Here is a 21,446-nt window from a genome sequence, read left to right on the forward strand (position 1 = left end):
GCTAACATCTCCACTGGGCCCACCTGCATCCCCGCAGTCTTTAACCTATTACCACAACATTGTTAGTGAGGTGTGGTTGGCCTATATGGCAGCGTGACAGCAGGACTCAAAGGCAGCCGACCCGAAACTCTGCAGCACTGCAGGGAATGCAGTTTGACACTGCTTTTGAAGGTCAACTTCTTCTGCATTCAAACCCAACAGCCCCCCCACCACAACCCCCTCCCACACTGAAATGTCTACCAGAGAACTGGAGCTCATTGTTCTCTCATCTCCTGTTGACCCTTACCGCCCCATTAATATCTAGCCCGCAACACCGCCTCATGGTCTCCAGCCATCATCGGCACGCACAGCCTCTCGTAGCATCGCATGCTAATGAGACAGATGCAGATGGGGGTGGGAGGAGGGGAATGAAGGAGGGGGGGGGGGGGGGGGGGCGATTGGTTACCAGGCAGAATTCGTTATCGGCGGGTTTGAGGCAAAGGGAGAACGGGAGGAGTTTCACTTTGAGTGTAATAAGAGCCGCTGGTCCCCTCCAGGTGATCTCGTGTGTGGACTGTTAATGGAGATGCACACACATATCGTATTCTTTTATTGTTATTCATTGTGCAGACATGCTAAAGGCCTTATACCATGACCATATGGAGCTTCTGCCTTTTTTTCCTAGTGGTTTATTAGCTCATCGCTCCGTCTGAAGTGATGTGTAAGGTCAGACAACACGGCAAACCTCATCGGCTTGGCTTTGCCTCTGATGCTGCACGTCCAGCTGAAACATTACACACAGACACTTATGGGCCTTTTCCAATTGTGTCCAATCAATCTGAGTGACCACGAGTGTGTCAATGAAACAGAAACATCTATAAGAAGGTCTAGAGAAAAGGGGAGTCCCCTGAGGGAAACTCAAAGTATTCCAGCAAAGGTTCTGATTACTTCTGTCAATGTGAGGCTTTTTTTTCATGAATTAAAAAATCCAATATCCTGATTTTGCTTTGTCATTATGTGGCCGAGAGTATTGATGGAAACATCTCAGCAGTTAGGCCTAAAGCAGCGTTTACCTTCTCATAGCTTGTTTGATAACCCATCAGTCAAACCGTACATTAAGAAACAAACAATAGGCAAACCATTATTTGGATATATACTTTATTTTGCTACAGTGAGACCACTCATACAACTAGAATTCTAATGAAATTAATCTGTCTTCGATGGTGCCGCAGAGGTAGTGGGACAGACGGTGCCATACAGAGGGGGCAGCACACGGTAAGCCTGCTACTGGAAGGACGTTGATGGACTGACTTCAATGCTGAGACAAAGAATCGCACTGATGTGAACACAGTTGTCCTAAAATGTCTTCAGAAACGTATAAAGGTAATACAATTATTTAGACATATTTTGACCATATCTGGTGTTCACGTGTGTTAAGTGTGGGAGTGCAGGTTTGCAAACATACAATCAGTAAGGAAAAAGGACATACTTAGATGTCATAATTTGAGCAACACAAGGACATGTTTTAGCGTAATAAGGCACAGAGATGTTATCAACAGTCCTTCAGCCTCCCAGTAGCAAAGCGCCATGTATACAATCAACACCAATAACACATACTGATCTTTGCAAGACTTCCTTTCACAGATTATACTTTTGTTCGGTCTTAAAACGCTTAATGGAGGCAGGAATGATCCCATCGGCTTAGGGGGCAGAGACCTTTTTGAAAAATCAGCTTTTTTCTGAATGGAAAGTGAAAACTCCTGATTTCAAAGACAGAAATTAAATTGTCCCCTGAATAAGAAACATCCAGTTTAATCGCATCAAAACAGAAATTTAGAACAAAATTTGAATGAATTTTGATCATGGCGAGACGTCACACTTATTCCAGGGATCTTCACTCAATAGGTGCAAATTGTCATTAAAGCATTTCTTCCTACATACAAATGTTGGTAACTCCATCAGATAAACACTGAGGAAGCTGAGGGACATCTGTCCCTTTCCCTTACAGAATCATAAGCCTTCATATATTGCTTTCCACATCAGGAAAAAATAAAACTATATAGCTTATTATTTTTAGCCATAGCATTTCCTAAAGTGAACATATTTATTTAAATAAACACACAGCACAGAAATAATCCAAGAGCGGTGAAAGTATTCTCTATTCATTTCATTTGAACTTCAAGCCTTTGTTTGTAAATGTACCCAAAAAAACATATATAAAATACACAAGATGCTATGCAATATAATTCGTAAGGCTCGTGCTGCATGTCAGACAAATCAATTATCTCCATTGGGATTAAATTAGTACAATTAAATTGAATAAACGAAAAGAACCAAAACATTGTATGTTTACTTAAGTTGGATAACAAATATCAAGTACACTGAGGAGGCTACGATAACATTGTGACCAAGCTCGTATTAGCAGAGGACAATGTCAGGGATCTGTGATCAGGGAGCCCCCAACCCTTCGGTAAACGAAGCTATATGTCTCACGGATTTAATATAGCGTCAAAAGATTTGACTGTCGAGGATTTCACAAGAAAACTGCAATTTTGATCATTTTTAATTCCTCCTATCATGTTTGACTGCGTTTCGACTAAGCTTTCTACAACCGAAAGATTGGAGCAGAAATAACAATGTTAACATGTATGGGGGGAAATATGTTGGAAGTCGATGGTATTCCCCGTAGTTTCTCTAAACCATTACAAGGTTGTGTTTGATTGTTTGTGTACTTAGCAAGAACACACCCAGAAAGTATTATCACATGAACAATGCAATGCTGACGCACTTATATCACCCATGAAACTGAAACCTTGCTTGAACATCTTAAAGATTAACATCTGAACCGTTGTGTGTGTGAGAGGGAAGGGAAGCTTGGCCTCCTGTAGAGTTTGGTCTAGGTGGCTTAGAACCAGCAGGGGGCAGTGTTATTTGGTAAAAAGTGATTGTACGGCAGCAGTGACATCCGATTTCAGTAGCATCTCTTTCCACTAATGAAGTGCCAGCAGGATAAGGTAACATTCAAAATGTTAGTCATGAACTAAAGCTATAAGGAGGGTAAGGACGTGACAATATAAAAACACTGTCTAATATCGGCATGAGATACTGGTGCATTGTGAGAGAATGATAATCTCCAAACGGAACCATGAGAACAAGTGTGCAAATCCTTCAGAAATGATCTCATCTACAATAAATGTCTTCACAACACATGTTGTCAAAAGCAATCCTTTTCCAGATGGGATTTCACAGTAACAGAGCGTGTGGAGTTGGTGAACCACGTGAGGATGTAGTTATGCGCTCCTGCTACACAGCTGGACACCCATCTTCCTTACTCAGAATACACATTCATATATTTAAAGCGTGTGGAAAAAAAAAATAGAGACCATAACATGTGATGGAAATGTGTTGTCCGTGTTGTGGGACACGACACGATCAGGACAATGATTCACACCAAAGCCGCAGGTTCTCGCTCAAAACCAATCAACAGCGCGCCAGGGTGACATTTACAAAACACCTGGAATGGATAAAATGTTGGACGATATTGACATTTACAGCAACGGTTCCATTGTTTCATGAAACGCACACTCCTTTGAACGCAATACGGTTCAATAGCATTTAGTGATTAGTAGCATCCGTAGCATTTCTTCATAATATTACCATTCTGATGTGGATTACAGTGAGTTAGTTACAGAACAACATTACGGAAACATTTATACAGACATGTTAGGAGACAAGCGGAGGACACGACACTGGTTTCTCATATTAAAGTTATTCACAGCATAAAAGGTGGGTCACATTTACACACAAAGGTTCGTATAATATAATTCCCCGTACATACCCCTGCATTTTTCACATTACATTTAAGGCAATGTATCGCACAATGGAGTGTCGCGCACAGGAAACACCTTTCCCTGTATAACTGCATTACAATATGAGGAATTATATTGCTGATGGGCTCTGTTTGTAGAAATGCCACTGTTATGCAGATGTTTTTTTGGTCATTATTGCCTTGTTAAGGCTCACAGAGGAAATTACATTCAACCACAGTTAAACTCGTTTAATTGTAGCATTTTTCTCAAATGTTGTTTGGGGCCATTTCTCTTTCAGCATACTTTATACGAGTGCAATATGCAACAATCGACGTGCAGGGAGCCTTTTATGACTTGATCGGAAGTATTAAAGTGGGACATTTGCGCAGGTTTCACTACACAACGTAACAGTGCAAAGGCAGGCAGTATCATACACGGGCAACGGCATCACCAGCTGTGAAAACATCTGTTCATTATTTTTGGAAGCGTAAATTTTATGGCACCCCAATGCCATTTTAAAACACAGTGCAATTAGGATTTGGAGCTCTTGCTTGAAACATACCAGCAGATGGATCAAACATTTCCTGATGCACTGGGATTCCTAACGCTGCATTCACCCTGTGGGCAACAACATCAACTGGAGTTTTTCGCATCGTGCGGAGCTGACCGACCCGAGGAAAATCAGCCAAACTGTTTAGGCTCAACAAACTGGCGTTATCAAGGCAGATTTCCGATCCTATTTTGTTCCCTGTTGATATGATTTCAATTACGTTCCCATCTGTCAAAGCAGCCACTTTAATGTGAAGGACTACTGGACATTCGGATATTCCAACAATCTTCAAAAAATGTACAGCACAGTTAGGATTCAGTGTTTCTCAAAAACATCTCCAAGGAAGTGAAACTTGCTGCGGTTATCATCCAACCCCTGACCTCTGAAAAGTCTGTGCAGTGCTTTCCTCTCTATGATTCAACCTGTCCTTGATTACCAAATATTGGTTGTGTTGTGTGTGAAGAAGAGAGACCATTCAGACTGGAGCGTGAATTCAGTTTGCTGGTGCTGGTCCGGTTTGGCGGCGCGCTGATGCTGCATTCACGTCATATAGGAATGTTACTACAGCTTATATATAATCTTGAACTTGTTGGGACATATGACTAACTCATATCAGCCGGAAAACTCAATTTTTTGAATCATCTGTAACGTCCGTGGTGTGTTAGCTCTCGGGTTTTGAGAGAATTACTTTTGACAGTAAATCCGATATGAGGTGAACGCGGCAAAACACATATTAAAAGTTAGTACTACACTGTTTTCCATTCAGTTTTCTGACTTGGTTTCCCCATATGCATGCAATATCTCAAACATTTCTCTGTGGTTAACATTCCTGTTCTAGTCGCAGCTCTTTGACAAAACAGATATTGAGCCTCACAGCCTCCTGCAGTTGTTCCTTTTGGCAGTTGCAGTTTCACAGAAGTGCACAGGACCTCAAATAGAGGCACCTCTAGGCTTGGCCCGCTTCGATCGTGGTGGAGTGTGTTGCGAGGTCGTCGCAGTGGGGAGGTTCAGCTGTTGGCAGTGAGGAGGGTTCTAGATGTTGGTTTCCCGTTGCATAGGTTCGTCGCCCTTTTCCTCCGACGCCTGGGCTTCCCCGTCGGCCGCCTTCTGATCCACGGCTTTGTCTGGATCTTCGGTCTCCGTGGGTTTGTACATCTCTGCACTCTTGCGCTCGCGCTCCAGGAGCCTGTAGTTAATGAAGTTCCCGATGAAGAGCCAAATACTGGCCAGAATCACTACAGCTCCACAGCAAAAGTACATGTACTTGTAGTTTTTTGTGAGATCGACGAGTTTCCCTGCAAGACAGACATACAATCTTAAGTATTACCACTTAGAACTCCATTTTATTGTCTATTAAAAAATGGCTAAGCGTTTAACTACTATTAATCCTACCCGTTTGAGAAAAAAGGCCCGCTGTTAATTTCAGATAAAAATGTTTAATGGAATGTCCTTCATCATAATTTGCTCGCAAAGAAGTAAATCCATGCAAGTACTTCCCTTGATAAGGAAAGAAGATAAGACAGCTTACCTCCTGCTGAGCGCCACGCTAAGCAGAAGAGAAGCTGTCTATTTCTGCATAGTTTGCAGACGGGTAAGAAACAAAAGCCACTGGTACTGTTGGAACATATTGTCACATTAGCAACCAAACTATCTTGGTAAGCCTGTGTGACTGACTGAGCATGCATACATTATATTAGCCACTAGCCCCCAGGTTAATGGTAGTTTTAGAACAATTTAGAATGCTGTGAAGCAACTCCAATAACAATAATAACCAGACGAGCAAAGAAACACTTGCACGAGATTGAATGATATTCGGCCTAATCCTACCTGCTAGAGGTGGACCAATGAGGACCGGACAGCACTCCACAATGGTGGTGAGTCCCACAGCGCTGGAAAACCTCTGAGGCCCGACAAGGTCCATCAGCGTTTCAAACAGCACGGAGCTGACCATGCCGAAAGCGAAGCCGAAGAACATGGCATACACCACCAGACCGGTGTAGCTTTCCACCAGCGGGCAGAGGATGTGGCACACTCCGTTGTACAGCACTGCAAAGCTGAAGAAGTACTGGATGTGGGGCCGGACCCAGCGCGAGTTGGCCAGTAGCCCCATGGAGGGCCTGGCAAACATGTCCACGAAAGCCAGAATTGAGAGCAGGAAGGCAGCCGAGTACTCGTCCACGCCCATGTCCTTAGCGTAGGCCGCAAGGAAGACGATGGGCGCAAAGAAGCCCAGGAACATGATGACATTGCCCGAGAGGTAAACGAGGAAGCCGCGATGCTTGAAGAGCGACAGGTCCAGGTACTTGTTAAATACTTGCCAGGCAGTTTGCTTCTCCTTCGTGGAGGTGGTAATGGCGGCCAACTCTTCGTCCTTCTTCAGCTTGCCTTGCGGCGGCCCCAGAGGCCTCATGAGGGACCCGGCCACGCAGCAGTTCAACAGCAGGCCACCCAGTATGAGGAAGCTGCCTCTCCAGCCGAAATGGTTGAAGAGGTACTGGTTGAGAGGAGCCAAGGTGCTGAGGAACACCGGACTGCCCGCCATCGCCAGTCCGTTGGCAATGGGACGCTTCTTGCAGAAGTATCTGCCTATCATAGTGAGGGCCGGCTGCAGGTTGAAGGCTAGTCCAAGTCCTGTGGGTAGAGATGACAGAGGTGCATTAAAGTTAATTTAGTAACAGTAATGCGTCAACTGTTAACGTATTAAGGCTGAAGAAGACTAGAAAGGATGGGTTTTACTTCGTGTTCCTATAAAAGAAACTAAGCAACTGAGTACTTGTGATGTCTCTGCTTTAACAACTAGCAACATCGCTGTTCAGCCGTGCTGACATCATGGCTCTAAAGACTCACCGACTAATCCGGTTCTCACCAGCATCAGTTGTATTTTAGTAGTTATTAGAAAAGTTACATTTTGATAATGAAAAAGGTAAACATTATACTTGCTAAACATTTGCAAGGGTATTCTTGTTAAAATAGTGAGTCAATTTCTGCATATGTCAAATCAATATTTCCCAATAATATAATTTCCTTATATTATTTCCTTTATTGTACACACCCCCCTTTCAAATTACATAGCACAATGTATTGACAGTTTGAAATATGCCCGAAAGATTTGATGAAACTCAATAAGTGAAAGTAACATTTGAACTTCTTATCAAAAATAATTTTCAGAATATGTCAACAAGTAGGTTTTTTTAAGTAGCATTTATAATCTGTTAAAGACACAGTATAATACATTGAGGAAAGTACCAGAATAGATTGAATTAACAAGGGAAACACTGTTTATTTTTAACCTGCTGCTTAGAAGTGCCTCATCAAACGGAGCTAAGTGGATTTTGGTGGACTTACCACCTATAACTCCTATGCAGAGGTAAAGCTGCACCACGCTGTTACAGAAGGAAGATAGGATCATGCCAGTGGCACAGAGACAGCCGCCCATCATGACGACGGGCCTGCAGCCGTAAGTGTTGACCAGTATACTGCTGATGGGACCTGGAACCAAAGGGGAAAAGACGAGATCAACCCATGCATGTCATAAGTTTACAGAAGGCAGGGTAACTGAATGTGAAAGCGCAATGATTTAACCGGGTTAGTGCCGCACGCCAGCGGGAGCTCCGCTCCTATTAATAGCAGAAACTAAGTGGTTTCAATTTTTAAACATGGCACCCATCATCTTGGGCCAAAGTAGTTTAAGGGAAGTGACTGACAATCCTTTGTCCAAGACTGGCAGTCCGCATTCCATGTCTTTCAACATTGTTTGTCTATAATGCAAAAAAAAAAGGAGGTGCATCAAGTAACATTGTAGTTTGTGTACAGGCGCAATCTCATACATTTCACGTAAAAACAAAAAGCAGAGCAAATTATAAAGCCCTTTTTTTTATTTCTCGAGTGTATAAAATGCCGTGCCAGAGATGTGTTTGTAACAGAGAACTCACAGAAAAAGCCTTAAATGAGGTTAATTATATTGTGGCTGACTTTAACTTCTGTAATGACTTAATTAGTGAAAACAAAAGGTCAACAGTAATATTAATAGCCAAACTGCCACTGAATGTCTGTATGGTTTTACAAAGCCACCTGCTTCGACCTTCACAGTTTGTGCTTAGATGTTTAGGAACATGCTTTTACGGTATCGTGAACTGAATGTGCTGGTTATACGTTGCAATTCATTAGCGGGTAGTCCGGGGGGGTCGATTATCAGGAAAAGTCAAGGTTTGATTATTACATTTCTGAATTAGTCTTTAAAAGACCAATTAAATGAGCAAAGATGCCCAAACTTTTGTCTGGTAGTGTATCTATATTCCATCCAATGAGTACTGTGTCTACATAAATTGACACGGCCCCCTAACCCTACGCTGTCTTTTAAGCACGGGAGGTGTAAATCAAAAGGGAGGGTGAAAAGTAATGAAAGATGTTTTATTTTAAGATAATAATGTCATTACCAGCCAGAATATGTATCATATCTCTGCCAGGCGCAGTGCAATTTAAAAAGCCACAATGGGCAGCGCGTCATCTGACTTAATTTACTCTGCAAGAATCTATTTTTTTCGACCTCATTTCCGTCCTCTGCGGTGATCATTATTCTCGGGAGTTCGGCGCTACCCGGATCGGCCCCGGATGAGGAAGCCCCTGAGCCTGCACATCGCCTCCATTGAAAAAAAGGGCTTATCATCTTCTGGCCAGGCGCGGCATGGACTTCATTTCACAGTGGACAAAACCCCCCAACTAAATATAACCACCTACATCCCGAAAGGGAATGACACATATAGAAATGTGTCTGACCATTTTTTTTATCCACGACCCTTTAATGTGAGCCGCAGAGACGAGGCGGGAACCGCTCAGGATGATGCTGCCCATCCATCACACTTCAAATAGGATACAGTCGAGGGAAATGGAAGCAGACTACTTTCGGAAGCGGCTCTGCAGCGAGAGGACACGGACACGGTGTCCAGCCAGCCCATTACATAGATATTTGCAGGCATTGTGGTAAAAGTTTATACACATTTTTTTTAAGTTGACAAGAGGCTTCGGGGGGGAAGTTTAGAGCGGCGTAACGGGGGGGGGCAGCATCACTCAGCATCATACTGACACGGCGGCCTAAAGTTTGGAGGTTTTACTTGTTCTCTCTTAGGAAAAAGACTATTTGTAGAATACTTTCTAGAATGGGAAGCGGAGCCGCTCAATTGGCAGCAGATGATACGCAAATGAGAGCAGCGAATCAAAACAGGATTATTTTTGCTTTTGTTTGTGCCCATTAGGCCGGTTAGTAGTTTCAGTAGCAGTTTGGTTGCCTCATGACAAACTACTTAACAGGTGTGAGCACAGTTCTTTTTTTATGCGCCCGGCGTCTACCTGTGTTTATGAGTCACGCGTGCATTGTTGTCACGCCGCCTCTCCCACGGTTGAGTCCCTCCTGTCTCTGTGGATTAGCGGCATTGATCCGACGCGGACACGCGGCCTCCAGCTTAAAATTAGTCATCTTGCGGCGGCGCCTGAGGGAACGAGCGCCACGAAGGGTCGAGCTGACACGTGCACCGGCCTGCTTTTCAAAGGACAGACTGTGAAACACATTTGGTGCTTTCTTGCGGAGTTTAGAGCTTGGAGACTGTATGCTCTCATAATTTACAACCTTTGAATACATTTTTTTTAAATATTAGCACACATGTTAATAGATAATTAAGAAATACAGCTATTATGGTTCATTGATCTTACCTCTATCCTTAGAAATAGGTCTGTTAAAAAAGCAGTTTGCCAACTAATTTGCATTGTCGGTCAGGCAACTGACTATGCAAATGATTAGATAGTAAGCCTGTCATGCTGCTGTGGTCTTATGGGCCTTGACAGGAGCCTGAGTGATCTCTTGCGATGCAACACGTATTCAAGTTACAGCACAGAGCTTGAGGAACCATTGTGGGGGTTCAGTTTGTTTACATTGTTAGTTGATGAAGACTATATTCCATCGCTTCCTATAGTCCGATAGAGGCAGGGAAGTAACACAAGAGATGAAAGTGCGAAACTACGAAGAACGACTGCTCTTGTGTAAAAGATTGAAACGTTTTCATGTATTAAACCTACTGATTGTTGATTGAAAAACTTGAAAAAGAGCATTTTTAAGAATTTGTATCATTATTAATGTGAGGATTACGGATTTGACTCTTTGGGGCTTATGGATATTTTCCGTAAGTTTGATTTGTATTCGGAGATTGTGAAAGTTTGTACACCATCTTTGCACTGGACAGGAATTAGAATTAAAAGCGCTTTTCTGCAAATTGGATTGAGGTTGTCGGTCATTATCAGGCAGGTTCACGGTTATGACTGAGCTGTGTAAACCCCAATACACACACACACACACACACACACACACAGCAGTCAGAAGACAGTCGCCAAACAGTGATTGCTTCATCAGCGTAAGAGGCAGAACACAAGAGCAAATGTTTTAATGAATAGCTGATGAGTCTAATCAATATGTATGAATGAGTAGCGAGAGCTGCTCGCTTAGTACCTGAACATATTGACGCCGTCACCACACGATAGTGACACGCAGTCATCGCAAAGCAGGAGCGGCACTTGGCAATTGTCGCCAAACCGTGACTCCACGGCCGATTCTTTTCAACTTGATCTCTCAGACAGGTCAGAGGTCAGCCAAGGTTTCCAAATGACACTTAAACATATTGTTGTCATTTATTCACTGAGCTCTGTTATCATATCATATCATTGACAGCACATATGTTGACATTGATATGCTGCGTCTGTGTATTTGAGACTTAATTTATTTCATAGGGATGACACAATTTAAAAGTTACAATAGAGCAAAGACCATCAAAATGATTTGCTAGATAGTGGCCACAATACAGAACAAACATTTGATTCTTTAACATATAAATCCATGTATTACTCAAGGGTTGTACTAAGATGGTCTGAGAGAAGCATTTTCTTAATTGCTTTCACTGCTTTTGGTAGAAGCCGCACTAAATGAGCTTTCCAGTGCTGCTGTGCCGCTGCAGATGGGGACAACAGCAGTAGATCGAGTGACAGGAGGATTACAGCGCGGACAGATGGCCGCCGTGGCACCGCCAAGCAAGGCTCTGGATTGAAGCCAAAGCGGGAAATACAGCAGGTGACCAGAGCAATATGGTGTCGGGAAATTACCTACGGGAAACGCATCTTGAGCCTCCAAAGCGCTCTTACTCATTCTGATTCCAGTCAATGCTGGTAATGCTTGTAATCTACGTTATCATTAAAAATGATTGTTTGTTTTTTCCCCTTTATCTACAACCTTAGAACAGGTACATTATCTGTGTTTGACTCTCACGTGCTGCTTCAGTTTGGCAGAACATGGAGGGTTTTCTCGCTGTCCGGAGGCTCATCATGTGACGGCGTGTCTGCATCTTGTGATGCAGTGCTTTCAAAATCCAGGTCACGATCTGATGACACAACCGACTTCTAACCCTATCCCTTTGGCAACAAACAACGTGTATGAGCACACTACGCGCTCAACAAGCCAACACTGCAAATCCCAACCACGTCTGCTAAGGATTCAGGAAACGACGCATTCCTACAAAATGAAACCCCAACAACATGTGTAACGAATAAAATCTTTAAAAGATCCCCCCCGACACTGATCATTGTTAAAATTAAAGTAAAACATGTAAGAAGTTTAAACTTTGCTCAAAAAATGTGTACTTATTTGGTCAAAATTGATGTTGTCTAGACTGATGAGGTGATATCATTGTTACAATAAACGTAATAATAAGACTAAAATAGGACTAGTTGTCATCAGGTAGCGTTAGCACTGCACTGTGTTGTGCTTGCTACTGAATGTAGACATGATGCTTTTAATGCTTTCAACAGTTAACAAGGACTAAGGACAGGACAGTGTTTTCAGAGCTGAATCGGGTTGACATCCTGGATACTGTATGTCCTTCTAACGCATCTTGCATTTTGTCTGCTTCTTTCTGAATTTGCTTTTTTCATTTTCCAAAGGCCTGGTCATCGTTCATAAGGGAGTGCAGTCAGTGACAGTGTCGTGGACGTGGTCAACGGGGGGTGGGGCTTAGAAACAATTAACTGCAGCTCCATCAAATATTACATTTGCTCATACAAAGAAATGAAAACGTCGGTAACTTTAAAACACCATAAGAGTTCCGACCGAGCAAGGACTCACCTGCAGCATACATGACCGCTAGCATGATGGAGGAGATCCATGCGATCTGACTGTAGGAACAATCAAAGATGATCTGGATGTCTTTGAAGTAGACGGTGATGGCCTTGGGGAAAGCGTACGAGAAGCCGATGGAGATGAAAGACGCCAGCACCACGGCCCACCCCCAACCGCCGTCCGGCGGAGGCGCGGCGGGGGAACTTGTGGACGGGGGCGGCATCACTGGCCCACCTCAACGCTGACTGTTCACTGCAACGACAGGAAGGGGAAGGGAAAGAGGAAGATTGCGTGTTACCACCAGCGTCCTGTTGTCCCGTCTCCTTGGGAAAACGTCACAGATCGTTACCGACGACACACATGTATCCGATCCCCAGCTCCATGTTGACTGTACACAAACAATGAGGCCGAGGGGATTAAGCAGGTGGTCAACAAATATGTGCCTTCATTTAGATAAGCTGCTAGCGGTAATATGACACCAGCGGGGGAGCAAGGGGACACCACAGGTCCACGTCCTGCACTGTGATAATTACCGCTTTCAGAGGGCGTGCATTCACTTCACCTGAGTGGAGCAGCCCCACCCAGTATTCACCGCGTCAAGTAATGGAAACTATACAACGGCTGAAAACTGACAAAGGCGTTTGAGCCCAGGTGTTGCTGTGTGCAATGCAAACAAACCCCAACGTCACATACAAAGACGAATGTCCACATTCACACTTGGGGAGTTTGTTTTCTTGACAAAGTGCCTTTCAAGGAGAAACACAAACATCGTAGTAGAAAATGTGTAGCTGTTGTGTCTAACCTACAGCCGCACAACTAGTTCATAGCTCACACTGAGGACGTGGTTACACGGGACGTGGGACATATTTAGTGGACAAAAGAGTGCCTGTAAAACAGTGGATAAACATTGAAAAGGCAAATGAAACCACAGCCTGAGATGGAGGAAGCTAGATGGGTTTCAGCAAAATGAACACTCAGGAAGAATCGACAGTTTTTCTCATGTTTGCGTTCACAAGTGAGCAAACATTTGACATTAGTTAAGTGCGTTTGCTAATAATTTCCCCTACTAATTGCATTAGCTACTGTACCTGCAGCAGAAGAGAGTAACTAACGGAGGAATTCACTAAAACGTCAGGCTTAATTACTTTTTTATAGTTAATAATATTAAATAAAAACCTCCCCTTTTTTAATCTGAACCTAGATTTCCGTTTAAAAGTTAGGAAATCTCTGTTGAATAAATTTGGACAATTCTTCTTTATTTGTATTCAGTTTGTGTTTCAAAAGAATGGTGTCCTTTTAAATGATTTATTTCCAACAATATAAATCAGAATTCCTTTCCATGCAACTGCAGCTAAATTGGAAAATGCATGCTTCTATGCTGCTATGGTGTGGGGGTTTTTCTATACAGGCAAGATTCCAATACCTGAACCTGTCCTTGTGTATATATACTGTATATACACATATATATATACATATATATATATATACATATATACATATATATATATATATATATATATATATATATACATATATATATATATATATATATATGCTGGAGGCTTGACAGTGACACCAAAAAGTGTTTCAACTTGATCATGGGTTTGAATCATTAACTTACATTTCTAAGATAAGCCTGACATGGAAAAGGGGAACTGTAATCATTTTCTGCGTTTATCATGACGCCCATGAGCCCTTTCACATTACAATATTGATTCATAGTAAATAGGTATTACTGCTAATCTTTGAAGAAATCACTCGTATCTTTCCGTTAGGGATGTATTTTTAAATTTGTAATGAAACATAATAATTGAGTCACACATACATTTTTGAAAGAATGAAAAAACAGGGAAAACAAATAGGACAAACTAATTAACCTGATTAATGAAATTCTATTTATTAAGTCTATGAATTCCAAGAAAAACTCAATAAGATGAACTTGCCTTTGTTTGCAAACAAAACAGGGTTGGTACTTGTGATGCTGGCTGTCTGCACATAATAGGAAATGCTGCGTTGAAACATTGTTATTAGGAAAACTGGCTTGGTGAATGGAAATATCACGGTGTATATGCCTTGTATTGCCGCTTCAATCAGAGTTGGAGATTATTCCTTTCCATACAGTAGGTCTAATCCACACTAATCAGATTACTGGCAGTCCACAGCAGCCCTCTGGTAGCAGACACTGGTTTTGATTGATTGAACGTGACCACAATGCACGGACAAACCTCATAACTCATAAGCTGCTTAAGTTGATGCGCTCGAATGTGAAGCTCAGAACAGATTGACCATGAAATAGCAGCGAAGAATGGAGGACAAGGCACACTTCCAGGCGAGCTTGACAAATTTGGTTTATGATCAACCACATTAAGTATATGAGAAGTCAAACAGAGCAAAGTCGCCCTTCAGTTTCTGCAATGTCAACACTTCCCTTTAGAAGCCCGGATCCACGTTGTGTGCCTCCGTGTCCTTCACTTGACACCACGGACGGAGGAGTGACTGACGCCACAGGTGTGTTAACACACAGGTGAGGACCGGATCCAACTGAACTCCAGTAACCACGATGCCTGGAACTATCGATCGATGTTAACATATTAATCAACAATTACGTCCCTTCTCGTCAGCCAGCAGGCCCGGCGATTATTTTGTGTTTCAGTTCCTTCTATACTTACTATTGGCCATTAAACTGTAATAATCCAACGATCTTGCAGTTAAGGTCTTGACTCCGTTGTACATAGCATCTGCGTATAAGCCGCTCCTTAACAGAGCAGCAACTTCAGTCCTCCAAAGTGGCAACACAGGAGGCCTTTGGGCTCAGTACTGTTTGTAGATCGCTGGCGTTTTCAACGGGCAAATGTTCTGGTGCATATAAAACATAAGGAAATAGACTTGAGGCTCTGCCTTGTGATGCAGCACACATCATGTGCGAACAGCTTGTTGATTAAACTAGAAGTGGATCTGTTCTGTCAAAAGCCTCTGAGATGGAAGGATTAAAAACTGCGGCTCAAATGCGTAGACGCACGTAGATGTAGATGCACTTTTATTCCCAAACGTCCATGCGGAAAAAGGAGTAAGGGCCCCAATCTTATCCTGAACGCAAAGTGGTGCAGTCTTGACCAAAGGGGTGGACTGACGAGGAGACATTACCATCCCAGGGACCCCAACCTCTATTCAAGCTGCTGTAGAAACATGTGGTCAACATGTGGCAGTCCAGAAGACACAATCCCCAAACAGATTTAAAGGATTTTTGTGTAAACTAAGGAAAACACGTCTTAGATGTATGTACTTTGCTAAAAACATATGAATAGTATAATCCATTTCTGACATTTAATCTCAAAAAGATCTCACTAAAACTCTTCTTCTTTCTCACAGGCTGGGAAGGATTGTCAGGCACAAAGGCTGCGTCCAGTGTCCCCTGCTTGTACTTGGAAGTGAATGTTTGGCTTCACATTGTTGACGCTCCACGAACAACAGTGCTGAGTGAGCAGCAAGGAAAAGGTAGGAGTTCAGGGACCAAAATAGCGTTTCTATAATCAAATCATCCCAACCGGCAGAAGCTAATAGGGCGTACTAGACAGCAATACATTCTTGGAGTGCATCTCGTGTTTGTGTGTCTGTCAGTGTGACCTCCGAGGACATCACTTAGTACCTTGGCAGCAGGCCTGGACTGCACTATTTGCACCATGGAGGGACACGGGGTCTCAGGTTGTATTTCAGATAGGTTCAAGTAAAGGAGAAGGTCACGGACGGGGCTGTCAAGGAGACTTTTTTACTGTGAAATACACAAGTGAAACAAAAAACAAAACTAGGTAAGTTACAAATGGGATAAACGGTTGGGATAAAAGTGTTGAAATATTAACAGTGAATATCTTGAATAGACATCCTAATAAACACCAGCGTTCACAGATTTAATACAATTATTGAGTAAGTAATTTGGCCAGGGAGCGGAAACCAAAGATCTCCTTTCTCTTTGCTGTGAGTATCGTCTTCCCGAAGCGATGATTCTCAAACAAGATTTGATAAGGAAAATGAATCATTTAATAATAATAACAATTGCATGTGGTGATAACTTTATGTGGTAACTTCTTTTGTTATTTGAGAGATATTTGGACATTTCCACACAAGTGTTTGATAGAATTGAGACTTCTTGGAGCCAGCAATTAAAACGGGAAGAAAAGAACTGCAAAGGTCCCATTCAGAGGAAGTAGAGCTCCTCCCCTCCATTTCCCACACCGATTAAAGCTTTCTTTTGACTTCTTAGCTGCTAAGTGGACTCACTTTTTTCTCCTTTCACTTTCACTGATAGCGGGCCAGTGATTACTCAGTAATGGTTTCTTAATGTGGCCTTTTGTGAAGCTCTGCAGGACTCGTGCTGTAATGAAGGACGGCAGAAGGTGAGCTGACTGACAGGTGCTGATGTGGGAACAAGTCTTAATGAGAGTCCGGGAGCAAGAGGACATTCCTGCTCAGCCTGTATACGTTTTACGATACGCATCGTTGGAATTACGGGCTCCGCCTCGTAATATTCGCGAAGACCTTGAACAGCAGAAATATTCAACGGTTCCATTTAAATGCCGTTTAGATAAAACAGGTTCTTTAAGCCCCGTCAAACTCCTGCCAAACGGAAATATGACCTCTACTGTCAGCGACGGCCACCAGCGTGACCCTCACGCCACGCCTGCCGACCAAACCAACTGTCACGAGACTTCAAGTTATGGCAACGCAGGATTAGCCCCGAGGTAACCTTGGAGCAACACTACTCACGTTGTTGTACAAATGGTTCATTATTAACTTAACAGGAACAATGGGTGCCAAACCGAACCACGCGTCTCATTCGTCCTATCAGCGTCTGATTCCGCTACCGTGACCTTGAAGCCGAGCACCAGCAAATGCCACTGGAACAATGGCTCCCTCAGAACGCTGCTTTCTAAAGAAAACCACACATCTCACCCGTAAGATGTACTAAGGCTATGATACATTCAACGTATTTGTCAAACTTGATAGTTTAGTACCTTGATTTTTAAAAAAAAAATTCAAGTGGACTGATACATTTCCATAAACACGCCTCTGACCATTAACAAATGTATGGAAAACCTCTGGCGAGACCAAATTTGTGATTCACTGACAGAAAAAGAACATTCACGCAGCACCGTGTTCTTGGTGGTTGCAGAAGCTCTGTGGACACAATAACATGCTGGGATTCAGGCCATCCATTCCACTTTTTCCATGTGGGCTCGTCAACACTTCGATTGAACAGCCAATCCCAAGCTCCCGCCTCTCCCACGCCCCTGAACACGCCATGAAGGTCAGAGGCACTGGTCTCTGCTGCGTCTTTGGGTTGCCACTTTGTCTCTCTCTCTATCTCCTTGTTTCTTGCCTGCCTCTTTCCATTCAACTGTTGAATGAAGGCCAAAGAATTCCATACAGAAAAACAAACGGGGAAAACTTCAGGCCGTTATGTTCTCTTTCCTTGGCTGAAATCCTTGATGATGACAGATTTACAGAAGCACTTGCCCTTTTACCCACATAGCCTTTTGTAACAATAAATAATCATTATGTTCCTTTTTAGACATGATTGTAATTGCTACTATGACAAAAAAAGTTTACTTACTTTGCCCATCTGGCATCGGTGTTGGACATGGGGTCAAGTGGATTGTTGTACAACTTGTATTGGTGTGGTGAATTAAACTAAACTACATACATTTTGACCACCTCATTTGAATAGGTTTTTAGTGGGGGGGGGTCATCAAGTGAGAGTGGAATACAATGCCTTGTTCCATATCAGGTGTTATCAGAAACAACAACCGATAGAAATGTATTAATATCTGCGAGGTACACAAGAGCACAACCCGTCCGTGTAATTCCTAATATACTACGTGAGAACAGACTCACCAACGAAATATGAAAAAAATGTTGACCTTTAACAACAGAGTTATGGAACAAAGACGTCACTGCTTTTGATGGAAACATATATTGTGGAAAAACAACCAAAGAATGTGCAGGTATCCCTCAGACTGAAACTACAGGCGAACAAAAGCTGAAACAAAACATATACACTATATATTTGAAAAGCCACAAACAGATAAATGGGGCCAGTACGACCGGCATGGTTTCCGATGTCCTCAACAACGAACAAGCGCTGTGATGCAAACTGCGTATTGAACAGGAAAAACATACTTTTTTTTACCAGAATTACATGAGAGGATTGGTATTACTCCCATTGGTTATGAAGCTGCCACCTAGCAGGTGATCTTAGCTACAGGAGGTGACAGGAAACACACCCATCAGGCCAAACAATGTGCTTTTTTTTTATAGGTAAGTCTGTGAACAGGTTAAACAAAGAAACATGTTCATTTTGGGATGTTAGGTGCTGGCAGGTGGACAATGTTGGCGTTGATAGAAAATAAAACACAGCTTTGGCCATCAGCTTGTGGAGGCTTAGGTTATAGCTATATTTCCGTTGACGATACAGTTACATACAAGTCATTTAGCTGACGCTTTTATCCAAAGTGACCATAAGTGCATTTAAACCATAAGGATACAAACAGAAAAGAACAGAAAGCGCAATTTACACAAACATTACAGTTCGTTCTCTAGTTGTAGCATTCTGGCAGAAACTCGTATCCTGTAGATGTTACTTTGGGCCACAGTGGCTATAGGGATCAATAACAAATGGCATTACATTACATTACATGTCATTTAGCTGATGCTTTTATCCAAAGCGACTTACAATAAGTGCATTCAACCATAGGGTACAAACTCAGAAGAACAAGAAACAAGAAAGTGCAATTTCCTCAAATAAGCCAATGTACTATTTGCTATAGATGAGTGACGTTATAAGTACAATTTAAGTGCTACAATTTGTTAGTCTTTTAGTCGAGGTAGAGTCTGAAGAGGTGTGTCTTTAGTTCGCGGCGGAAGATGTGAAGGCTCTCTGTGGTCCTGGTGTCTTGCATGAGCTAAACTCGCTTAAAGATGATTGACACGCTCTTCCATAGCAGACTAGTAGCTAGGTGAATAATAGCCTTTCAACTGTCTTAGTGTAAATAAACAGAGAGCAGTGATACATTGTCCAGTGGATAAAGGTGGCATGGAGATATTCTTACAGATCATCAGCTGACCTGGAGGGAAGTGGAGCACTCACAACTCACCCTGTGCCGGAAAACGAACAAAACAAAACCCCTCTTTCTAATAATAAAACTCCCTGTTTGCTGGCAGGAAACGTGTAACAGTTGGATTCCCATTAGGAACACTAGGTAGTGAGGGAGGCAACAGCAGAGCGACTCCTCAGCACTGAGGCCCAATCATATGATGCTGCTGATGCAAGGACAGCGACCGGATGAAGCCAGTTTAAATGACCAAGGCCTACATGGACTAAACAGTTGCGTTTGCTTTATTTAAAAAAACGGTTTGAATTGTTATATTCATATATAATTTCCTCCGGCAATTCCCGGGGCACAACCGCGTGGAGAGGGAATCACACACCTCTCTGCAAACTGCTCCTGAACGCATCACACAATGTTAAATCAAACGTCAACTCACGCCGTCTGACGCTAAAAAGCTCTTTCGCTTCATGTATACTATTATTATTATTATTATTATGCTTATTATTATTATTAATGCATTCTCGCTCATCGCAACCTCATCTCTGCATACCGCGGCGTCCCAACGACACCGAAATCCCCCGTTAAATATGTCAGATCACACGACAGCGGCGGCTCGGTAAAAAAAAAAATTAAGACATTAAATGTGACTTTACCTTTTGAGGTGGGGTAGTGACGTGTGTGCGCGCGCGCGTGCAAGATGCGGGCTCGGTGTGACCTTGGATCAGAGAGATGCGTCTCGCTCGCCGAAGGCTCTTGTGTTCGAATTTCCTGAGCGAGGCGCTGGATGACGTGACGCGCGCGCGCGCGCAGGAGAGGGCGGCGCGCGCCGGCCGCGTCGTGCGTCTGTTTTGGAGCAGAGCGGCTCGGAAGGAGCGGCTCGGCCGCTCAGTACTACTCGTTACTCGTTACCTCCCGGGCGGGCCTGCTGTACCGCGTATCCCCGCTGCGTCGTGTCCGGTTCGGGGTATGAACGCACTTCACTGATGGGTAGATCCGTCGCCTAACCCTTGAAGCGGCAAATAAATAGAGAACCGATATATATATTCTGTTATTTGATTTGTTATTAACATAAGTTGAGCACAACATGGTTGTAATTGAGAAACCTTTTTTCTTATTCTTAATACCTAATAGCAATAATGATAATAAGCAGAAGGAGCTGAATTAGTATGCATGAAACCATTGAAATATAGGTTAACAACAATGCAACATGTAACAGTACGAAAAAAGTTCAATGAAAGGGTTATTCTGGATAAGGGCATACTGTTAATAATAATCATATAATCATTTAAAAAGTGGCAGTTTAAATAGTGAGATAAAAGTTGAAACATGAGTTAAATCAAGCGTTGATTTAATTAAGTGTGAGGGAAGTGCAAGTATGTCAGTGGCCCTCAAAGCCGCTGAAATGGGATTTTCTGTACATTGACTTTTACTCTTTCGCCATCAGATGTCCTTTGCGTGCGTAAAGCCACTGGCATCACCAATGAAAAACCCAATCTGGGTTAAATTAATGTGAAGGGGTCTCAATGGAGCCTTTGCATTTGGTAAGGGGGACTTGTAGAATGTGAAGAAGACTTTTCAGAACACTGCACAAAACAACGGGGATCATATGACGTTACCAGTAGAACAAATCTGATAAACTTAAGAAGGAAAGAGCTGTTGGTTGGCTTGTAATGAGGCTGCAGAGATACAGAAGACCTCCAGGTTTTGGAGTAACTTACTCACTTTGATAGAAATTATTATGATAAATCATTAATCATTCCTAAAAATGCATCAATAGCAAAGTTGCTGGTTTTAGTGAAATGCTCTCTCTCTTCTTTCATCCTGTCAGAAATATTTGCCCTTCCCTTTTGAAA

General features: G+C 42.8%; 1 protein-coding gene across 1 annotated transcript; it reads right to left on the reverse strand.

Annotated features, from left to right (window-relative positions):
• Window positions 1-1,120: 1,120 nt before the first annotated feature.
• LOC120817982 (monocarboxylate transporter 2) lies at window positions 1,121-20,411 on the reverse strand. Its single transcript, XM_040174690.2, has 5 exons — window positions 20,247-20,411; window positions 12,497-12,742; window positions 7,684-7,827; window positions 6,166-6,969; window positions 1,121-5,633 (listed from the first exon to the last, which is right to left on the reverse strand). Exons 2-5 carry the CDS (start codon window positions 12,711-12,713, stop codon window positions 5,371-5,373), a joined length of 1,428 nt encoding a protein of 475 aa, XP_040030624.2. The 5' UTR covers window positions 12,714-12,742; window positions 20,247-20,411; the 3' UTR covers window positions 1,121-5,370.
• Between the last annotated feature and the right edge of the window lie 1,035 nt (window positions 20,412-21,446).

Source organism: Gasterosteus aculeatus, chromosome 4, assembly GCF_964276395.1.
Source record: "Gasterosteus aculeatus chromosome 4, fGasAcu3.hap1.1, whole genome shotgun sequence".
NCBI classification, from domain to species: Eukaryota; Metazoa; Chordata; class Actinopteri; order Perciformes; family Gasterosteidae; genus Gasterosteus; species Gasterosteus aculeatus.